We start from the raw sequence: 10,857 nt of genomic DNA on the forward strand, positions 1-10,857 counted from the left end.
CTCGTCTAAATTCGATGACTTCTCAAAGATATCAACTGACGATGCAAAACATGTACGGGACACGTCTAAATTCAATTACTTCTCAAAGATATCAACTGACAATGCAAAACATGTACAAGACTCGTCTAAATTCGATGACTTCTCAAAGATATCAACTAACGATGCAAAACATGTACGGGACACGTCTAAATTCAATTACTTCTCAAAGATATCAACTAACAATGCAAAACATGTACGGGACACGTCTAAATTCGATTACTTCTCAAAGATATCAACTAACAATGCAAAACATGTACAAGACTCGTCTAAATTCGATTACTTCTCAAAGATATCAACTAACAATGCAAAACATGTACGGGACACGTCTAAATTCGATTACTTCTCAAAGATATCAACTAACAATGCAAAACATGTACGGGACACGTCTAAATTCGATTACTTCTCAAAGATATCAACTAACAATGCAAAACATGTACGGGACACGTCTAAATTCGATTACTTCTCAAAGATATCAACTGACAATGCAAAACATGTACAAGACTCGTCTAAATTCGATTACTTCTCAAAGATATCAACTAACAATGCAAAACATGTACGGGACACGTCTAAATTCGATTACTTCTCAAAGATATCAACTAACAATGCAAAACATGTACAAGACTCGTCTAAATTCGATTACTTCTCAAAGATATCAACTAACAATGCAAAACATGTACGGGACACGTCTAAATTCGATTACTTCTCAAAGATATCAACTAACAATGCAAAACATGTACGGGACACGTCTAAATTCCATTACTTCTCAAAGATATCAACTAACGATGCAATCTAGACTACAATTAGAAAACGGCTAATAGGTAGTTGCAGTTTGGGAATGAGGGGACACTGCAAAGTCCTTAACCCTTTTACCCCCAAAGGACGTACTGGTACGTTTCACAAAACGCATCCCTTTACCCCCATGGACGTACCGGTACGTCCTTGCAAAAAACTGCTATTTAAATTTTGTTTGCATATTTTTGATAATTTTTTGAGAAAATTCAGACATTTTCCAAGAGAATGAGACCAACCTGACCTCTCTATGACGAAAATTAAGGCTGTTAGAGCAATTTAAAAAAAAATATACTGCAAAATGTGCTGGGGAAAAATAACCCCTGGGGGGTTAAGGGTTGGAAATTTCCAAATAGCCTGGGGGGTAAAAGGGTTAATTCTATTCTAAGCTTAAAAAAGTATTAGGTTGTAATCTTTAAATTTGATTTATTCATTCCAGTTGGATAGTTGCATCCCTGAATGATTGTACACTTTTCTCTCGGTTTAAAAGCAAAAATATTGACAAAGCAACGACGTGCATGCAAACGACAAGTCGAGGTCGGCGTAAATCCGACAGGCGACTGACAACCGAACCCGACCTTGGCTTCCCAGGTGCGACACCTTCCCTCACCTGTCTTCGGAGGTCCGTGTTCTCCTGCGACAGCTCGTTGACGGACGGCGCCGAGGGGCAGTCTTTGTCCCCGTTGACGACGCCGGGGGAGGAGAGCGTCGAGTCGCTGCCCGCCAGACTGAGGTACAATGAGTTCTGGAAGGTATTTTCACACGGTTAGTATACATACATACATATACCAAGGCACTTCCCCCAAATTTGGGGGGTAGCCGACATCAACAAATGAAACAAAACAAAAAAGGGGACCTCTACTCTCTACGTTCCTCCCAGCCTGTGGCCCCGGGGGCATAAAAACAATTTTTACCTGTCGGAGCCCCTATAGGGCATATAGCATCCTGCTTTTCCAACTAGGGTTGTAGCTTAGCAAGTAATAATAATAATACATACATACTTATACCAAGGCCCTTCCCCCAATTTTGGGGGGTAGCCGACATCAACAAATGAAACAAAACAAAAAAGGGGACCTCTACTCTCTACGTTCCTTCAGCCTAACAAGGGACTCAACCGAGTTCAGCTGGTACTGCTAGGGTGCCACAGCCCACCCTCCCAAATTATCCATATAATATATAAATATTAGAATAGCGCCAACGTTATCCCTGCGTGTCGTAAGAGGCGACTAAAAGGGACGGGACGAGGGGGCTGGGAACCCCCTCTCCTGTATCTACATCCTGTGAGACAGCAACGGTTAGTATGAGCATTATAAATCTATCTTAGTCATCGTCAATTTTAACTATCGATAAATGAAAACGTTGAGTGTTTTCATTTATCGATTGTAAAAATTGACAACGATTTTGATAAATTTCAAAAGTGACTCTAAGAGATTATTATTATTACTTGCTAAGCTACAACCCTAGTTGGAAAAGCAAGATGCTATAAGCCCAGGAGCCCCAACAGGGAAAATAGCCCAGTGAGGAAAGGAAACAAGGAAAAATAATATATTTTAAGAACAATGACATTTAAATATTTCTTATATAAACAATAAAAACTTTAACAAAACAAGGGGAGAGAAACGAGATAGAATAGTGTGCCCGAGTGTACCCTCAAGCAAGAGAACTCTAACCCAAGATCCGTTTGCAATAGATTGATATATCAAATACAGTACATCTTCTTAAAAATTCAATTATCATCATCTTGGTAGTAAACCCTACTTCAGGCATGTAGTTGAACTTCTCAATCATTCGAGTTTTGCTTCTTTCATACGTACTGCATTCAGGCAATAACTGATCTATGTTCTCCATTAGTAGCGGGAGAACACAGCCTGTTATTGTCCGAATGACGTAATGATGAAAGAAGGAAATCTGAGAAATAAAAAAGCTGACGTAGCAATTATTATCATTATTACTAGCTAAGCTACAACCCTAGTTGGAAAAGCAGGATGCATACCTATAAGGGCTCCAACAGGTAAAAATAGCCCAGTGAGGAAAGGAAATAAGGTTAAGAAACAAACTACTGTATATGAAAAGTAATAAAGAATAATACCCCAGTGAGGAAAGGAAATAAGGTTAAGAAACAAACTATATAAAAATTAATAAAGAATATAAAATATTTCAAGATCAGTAACAGTGTTGAAATATATCTATCAAATATAAACTTTGAATTGAGACTCCAGAACACAAAGTAAAAACATTCGTTGCAAGTTTGAACTTCCAAAGTTCCACCGATATATTGAAAATGTTGATCGAATGACCATAAACGTCATTTATTTCAAACATAATGAAAATAAGAGAATAACATGAAAGAAGGAATCAAAACTACAAAAGCTATCTTGTGAAGGAAAACGGTTAGTTATTCCCCGTTTATAAGATCACAGGTACGTACATATTTACATTTACAATATTTACAAGGTTAATTCTTTGGGCTGTTATTCTTTTTACCCCCAAAGGACGTACTGGTACGTTTCACAAAACTCATCCCTTTACCCCCGTGGACGTACTGGTACGTTTCACAAAACTCATCCCTTTACCCCCATGGACGTACTGGTACATTTCACAAACTCATCCCTTTAACCCCATGGACGTACTGGTACGTTTCACAAAACACATCCCTTTACCCCCAAAGGACGTACTGGTACGTTTCACAAACTCATCCCTTTACCCCCATGAACGTACTGGTACGTTTCACAAACTCATCCCTTTACCCCCATGGACGTACTGGTACGTTTCACAAACCCATCCCTTTACCCCCTTGGACGTACCGGTACGTTTCACAAAACTCATCCCTTTACCCCCATGGACGTACTGGTACGTTTCACAAACTCATCCCTTTACCCCCATGGACGTACTGGTACGTTTCACAAACTCATCCCTTTACCCCCATGGACGTACTGGTACGTTTTACAAACTCATCCCTTTACCCCCATGGACGTACTGGTATGTTTCACAAAACTCACCCCTTTACCCCCATGGACGTACTGGTATGTTTCACAAAACCCATCCCTTTTTTTTGCATATTTTTGATAACTTTATGAGAAACTTCAGGCATTTTCCAAGAGAATGAGACCAACCTGACCTCTCTATGATGAAAATTAAGGCTGTTAGAGCAATTTGAAAAAAAATATACTGCAAAATGTGCTTGGAAAAAAATAACCCCTGGGGATTAAATGTTGGAAATTTCCAAATAGCCTGGGGGGTAAAAGGGTTAAAGATTTCATAATAATGGGTATACAAAAAGCATCTTTTTTCTCATGACTCAATGATATTTTCCCGAAAGAAAGAAATAATAAGACTTCATGAGGATTAATTCAAGCCATATCTAAAAAAGACCAACTCTATTCTCTTGCAATACATCTTGTACTTGTAATTAATATTGCCAAGCTACCACCCTAGTTGGAAAAGTAAGGTGCTACAAGCCCAAGGGCTCCAACAGGTAAATCAAACCAGTGTGGAAAGGGAATTGGTAAATAACAAATAAACTATATATGAGTAATGATTACAAAATATGTATCATTTCATAGCCAGTAACAATGTTAAAATTTATGACTCATCTGTAATCTATGAAAAGAGACTTATGTTAACCTGATCAACACAAAATACAACGTGTTTGCACTTAAGAAGTTCCACAATCTTACAGCTGGAAGAAAACTTCTAGAATACTGTATAGTGGAGAAAGCCCGACTATAAGAATCAACTACCGCTAGAGTTATTGGGTCCTTTGACTGTCCAGACAATACTACATTGGATCCATCTCTCTGTTACGGCTCATTTCATCTTTGCCTACGCATACACAGAATAGTCTGGCCTATTCTTTACACATTCTCCTCTTTCCTCATACACCTGACAACACTGAGATTACCAAACAATTCTTCTTCTCTCAAGAGGTTAATTGCTACACTGTAATTGTTCAGCGGCCACTTTCCTCTTGGTAAGGGTAGAAGAGACTTTCTACCTATGGCAAGCAGCTCTTCTGGGAGAAGGACAATCCAAAATCAAATTGTTTTCTAGTCTTGGGTAGTGCCATAGCCTCTGTACCATGGTCTTCCACTGTCTTGGGTTAGAGATCTCTTGCTTGAGGGTACACTCGGGCATAATATTATATCTTGTTTCTCTTCCTCTTTTTATTTTGAAGTTTTTATCCTCTTGTTATTTTCAATTGTTATAGTTTATACATGAAAGATTTATTTCAATGTTATCATTATTGTTAAACTTCTTGTACTTTTTCCTTATTTCCTTTCTTCACTGGACTATTTTCCCTACTGGAGCCCTTGGGCTTATAGCATCCTGCTTTTCCAACAAGGGTTGTAGCTTAGCAAGTAATAATAATAACTAGTTCTACATACAAGAGGGTACAATCTGAGAAGACCCGATTAAGCAAAGGATAGTTGGAACTATGAAAAATCTCGAGCGATCTTAACCCTTTTACCCCCAAAGGACGTACTGGTACGTTTCACAAAACTCATCCCTTTACCCCCATGGACGTAACAGTACGTCCTTGCAAAAAAATGCTATACAATTTTTTTTTTTCATATTTTTGATAATTTTTTGAGAAACTTCAGGCATTTTCCAAGAGAATGAGACCAACCTGACCTCTCTATGACAAAAATTAAGGCTGTTAGAGCAATTTAAAAAAAATATACTGCAAAATGTGCTGGGGAAAAAATAACCCCTGGGGGTTAAGGGTTGGAAATTTCCAAATAGCCTGGGGGTAAAAGGGTTAAAGATTTCATAATAATGGGTATACACAATGTAATCGCCATAACAGCGAACTTAGAATAAGTAGAAGACTCGATTAAGCAAAGGATATTTGGAACTATGAAAAACCTCGAGCGATCTTAATAAATCGTACTACAGCAACGACAGGTAGATAAACCACTCACCCTCAGATTAGCGTCGAAGGGGTTGATGGTCTCCGCCACCTGCAGCACCCTACGCAGACGCAGGAGCATCGTCTTCAGGGAGGTCACGTCCTGGCACATGTAGTGGTACGCGGTCCGGTCTACGAAGACGCCTCCCGGGCTCCCCACCCCGCCACTCCCGACGCTGCCTTCCATTTCCGTGAGACCGCCCTGTAAGGAGGAGAGTTGATTATGTACTGCACTTCAATAAATAATTCAATTGATAAACTATAGTCCATTCTTTTTAGTGAGGCAGATTTGCACCGGCTAGCAGGGGTGCCCCTTTAGCTCGGAAAAGTTTCCTGCTTGCCGATTGGTTGGACGAGATAATTCTAAAGAATCAGGGAGCAGGAAACTTTTCCGAGCTAAAAGGGCTCCGCTGCGAGTCGGTGCAAATGTGCCTCATTAAAAAAATTGAGTATAGATAGATGGACCTATGATAGAGTGCATACCTTCGCCAACGCCACATTTAAAATATGGGCGATTGAATTATGCCCTAGAGACTGACCATATATGATCAGCGCCCAAGCTAGAACCAGTGAGGGCCAAGCAATGGCTGCTGATGACTCAGCACATAGACCTATAGGCTCCCCCAAACCCCCCAACCTTAGCTCACAAGGATGGTACGGTTGCAAATGTGCCTCATTGAAAAAAATTGAGTATAGATAGATGGACCAACGATAAAATTATTTGAAAATAAATACTACATCTAAACTAGATAGATAGATGTTAAAAATACAATTCTAAACTAAAACAAGCACTCAGTCGAGCGCATACCTTCGCCAACGCCACATATAAAACATAGGCAATAGAATTATGCACATTTAAGCACTGGTTTCATGCAAATAAGGATAATAATTGACCACTAAAGCAAAATGATAGTTTTGACCTTTCTGTCACCTTGACCTTTGACCCAATCGCTCCCAAAATCTAATCAAATTGTCCTTGGATCCTGACCAATCATCCTACTAAATTTCATGACATTCGGTCAAATAGTTCTTGAGTTACGAGAATTGCGAGCTAACAAAAATACAAACCTACTTTAATAAACATAATCATCGACACGAAGTTGGCGAAGGTAAATATATCAAAGCTAATTTTAGGTAAATAATCGTCATGTGATGATGGCTGTCTGTTGTGGCCTGATTGGTAACGTCTCTGTCTACTGTTTTCCAGACGGGGGTTCGAGTCCCGCTCATACTCGTTAGCGCCATTAGTGTCTGCAACCTTACCATCCTTGTGAGCTAAGGTTGAGGGGTTTGGGAGAGCCTATAGGTCTATCTGCTGAGTCATCAGCAGCCATTGCTTGGTCCTCACTGGTTCTTAGGCGCTGATCATATATGGTCAGTCTCTAGGGCATTTTCCGGATTGCTAGGGCAATGTCAATGTCCCTTGCCTATGCCATTCGTGGGGGTCATTTAAACATTTAATGTATGAATAATTATCAATATAAAACCCACCTGCCGAGGAGGTCTGAGTACAGTCGGCCGTCTCGAATCCGTCGACAGCTCCGACGAACTGCTCAGCCTCGGACGAGACGTCCGGCTCCCACCCGTTCCTCCTCCTCCACCGCCACCACCGCTGCTGGTGGTGCTGCCCTCTCTCGACACACATCTGCAAGACGGGGAAGAATCAGAATACGGCAAACTTGAAACTACACGTCACATCATAGAGGATTAACAAGGAGGAATGGAAGGATGAATATTTGACAAGGCCATTGCTGGTGAACTTCAATGATTTTAACCCTTTTACCCCCAAAGGACGTACTGGTACGTTTCACAAAACCCATCCCTTTACCCCCCCCCATGGACGTACCGGTACCTCTTTGCAAAAAAAATGCTATTTACATTTTTTTTTCTATATTTTTGATAATTTCTTGAGAAACTTCAGGCATTTTCCAAGAGAATGAGACCAACCTGACCTCTCTATGACAAAAATTAAGGCTGTTAGAGCAATTTAAAAAAAAATATACTGCAAAATATGCTTGAAAAAAAAATAACCCCTGGGGGTTAAGGGTTGGAAATTTCCAAATACCCTGGGGGTAAAAGGGTTAAAATTTGTATCATAAGACATTTTGGGGCAGAGTAGTGTCTTGTGCCTCGCTTCGGCTACTAATGAATGACACTTCAAGCATTAGAGATAGGACGCGTTCATACTGTATCATTTCTTAGGTACGTATAAAATCAGTTATACACGTACATTAAGGTGAATATTTTTTCTAATTAGCATACATCTATTTTCTCAAAAAGGCCCATAAAAGAAACAAATAAGTCACTATATTCTAACCAATACACATCGGTTCTCTGCACGGTGTATAGTAAAATGAAGTGGACCTATGTGTATTAGTTGAAATATAGTGGCTTATTTCCATTTCCGCTGTTTCTTTTATGAACCGTTTGAAGAAACACGTTAAACTGTTTGATTACAGTAGGAAGTAATACATACACACACAATATATACATACAGCATAAGTATGTATGCATACATCACTGTATTTATGTGTAGATATACATAATAAAGTTTACACATTGCATACTTATATGTACATTTATTTAGTTAAAAAATATTTAAATACCAATATAATCTATACATTAACCCTTTAACCCCCAAAGGACGTACTGGTACGTTTCACAAAACCCATCCCTTTACCCCCATGGACGTACCTGTACGTCCTTGCAAAATAATGCTATAAAATTTTTTTTTTCATATTTTTGATAATTTTTTGAGAAAATTCAGGCATTTTCCAAGAGAATGAGACCAACCTGACCTCTCTATGACAAAAATTAAGGCTGTTAGAGCAATTTAAAAAAAATATACAGCAAAATGTGCTTGAAAAAAAATATTCAAGGAAAATATTTAAACACCAATATAATCTATACATTAACTCCTTCCACATGTCAAATATCACCATTTACGTCAAGACGGCGGCAAGTCCGAAGATATGATGCGTGTACGTACAACAGTACATTTACAAACAGCAAGTTTATAAGCCATCTGTGAATCACACCTGTATAATTTCATCCTATAATTTCCCTATGGTGTTCATAATTCGATGCCGATCTTTCGAATTTATCAAAGACATCAATATCGATCCCTGAAACCTCAAAATCGATCTATATTGATTTCTAATTTGACACTACTCACATTATTAAGGCCGACGAGCAGTACTGATAATACATGTCAATTTAAAACGGTTGAGAAGAAACTTTGTCTTTAAAATATTTCAGTTTTGGTCGCATGTCCTGTTCGGGAAGAACGTCCGTACGATTAGAAAGTTTCAGCTGCGGATGTATATCATTGCGCTAAGCGGTACTGTATATCGAATGTATGGCAGTACGCTATACTGTACTCTGCAATGAATGTATGTCGATACACTATACGGTACTGTATAATGAATGTAGGCCATTATGCTATACAGTAGTGTATAATGAATGCACTCCATTACACTATACGGTACTGTATGGCATAATTAATGTACGCCATTTCACTATAAATTACTGTATAATGAATGTATGCCATTTCGCTATACATTGCTGTATAATGAATGTATGCCATTACTGTATACTATACAGTAATGTATGAAAAATGTATGCCATTATGCAATGGTGTACAGGTAAAGAAGTTAAAAAATGAATGTAAATGCTACGTTTTCTCTATTGTCAGAAGTTCAACCAAACGCTGCCATTTTCTATCGACGCGTTCTGACTTCATCCATACAACTCTATCCAAAAATGCTTTGGCCGACTTCTTAACTTGCTAAACTACTTTGTATCACTAGTAACACAATATGTGGGTCTCTAGGCAAAGTCCCGCTCAAGGCTTGATCACTCCACTGATGAACATGATCTTACTATCCATTTTTACCTAGGGATAGCGAATTTGGAAAAGTGACATTAGAACTTTTAAACTGATTTTCTTGTCGTTAAGAACGTAATCTCGTCGGCAAATTCACAACACCGTCAGTTACTTTTGGCGGCCTTTGTACATAACGATATTTTAGTAGGGCCAATCTAACCTCACGGGAGATGGCATAAAAGAAACCGACATAGCTGTCACTGTCACATTCAACCTATCAAAATACATATACAGTATTGAGTGAGAGAGAGAGAGAGAGAAAGAGAGAGAGAGAGAGAGAGAGACCCTCACGGGAGATGGCATAAAAGAAACCGTCATAGTTGTCACTGTCCCATTCAACCTATCAAAATATATATTGAGAGAGAGAGAGAGAGAGAGAGAGAGAGAGAGAGAGAGAATAACGCCACAATGCAACCCACAAAGACGCTAATATTCAACTAATGAAAAGAGGTTACCCGAACCCTTAAAATAACCGGATAGAGAAACCAGTTGATAAATAAACCCCTGGGGTTTGCGGTGGGTGGGGGAGGGTGGGGGAGGGGGTTAAGTTCCACATACCAGGGGGGGGGGGGATTTGTCACCCTTACTGTTAAGTTCTATTCTCACTGGCTTAAAAAGGGGAGTCATTCTATACATGCGAGTTGATACCGTTACCCGAGATGGTGGGAAAAGTTTGTGTATGTATATGTGTGTTTATATATATATGTAGGATGACAGTGTATATATATAACACAGTTGTTTCTATTCCACTGCAGGACAAAGGCCCCAGACATGTCTCTATTCATATCTGGGGTTTGGGCAGCTTTCATCACCACAGAAACCAACTACGGATTGGTGACGCGTTGAGATTTTTGTCTGATTGCTCACAGCAAACCAACCTAGTATGGGTGGCCCCGAGGAAAACAGCTTTACTGGTCATGGCGAACACTTTTATCATATTAAGGGATATATATATATATATATATATAATTAAACCTGTTTTTATACCCGTGGGAATTTAATAGTTTCAGTTATGTAAATTGATACTAATCTTAAATATTTCAGAGAGAGAGAGAGAGAGAGAGAGAGAGAGAGAGAGAATTTTACTACTGGTATAAATAACACAAACAGATAAAGTTCTTGGCCAACACTCTCTCTCTCACACACACCTGCATTTTTCCCTGACCTAAAAAAAAAACTTGGGTTAGCAGGTGTTACTAGTAGAGAGAGAGAGAGAGAGAGAGAGAGAGAGAGA

At 39.1% G+C, this 10,857-nt stretch overlaps 1 protein-coding gene across 1 annotated transcript in view; it reads right to left on the minus strand.

Annotated features, from left to right (window-relative positions):
* The window catches only part of LOC137634005 (serine-rich adhesin for platelets-like), a 58,356-nt gene that overhangs the window by 18,586 nt on the left and 28,913 nt on the right, over positions 1–10,857 (minus strand). Inside the window, 3 exon segments of the mRNA XM_068366248.1 lie at positions 1,439–1,573; positions 5,751–5,939; positions 7,229–7,382. Of these exon segments, the coding sequence (XP_068222349.1) occupies positions 1,439–1,573; positions 5,751–5,939; positions 7,229–7,382 (478 nt within the window).

This window comes from Palaemon carinicauda, chromosome 43 (assembly GCF_036898095.1).
Source record: "Palaemon carinicauda isolate YSFRI2023 chromosome 43, ASM3689809v2, whole genome shotgun sequence".
Taxonomy (NCBI): Eukaryota; Metazoa; Arthropoda; class Malacostraca; order Decapoda; family Palaemonidae; genus Palaemon; species Palaemon carinicauda.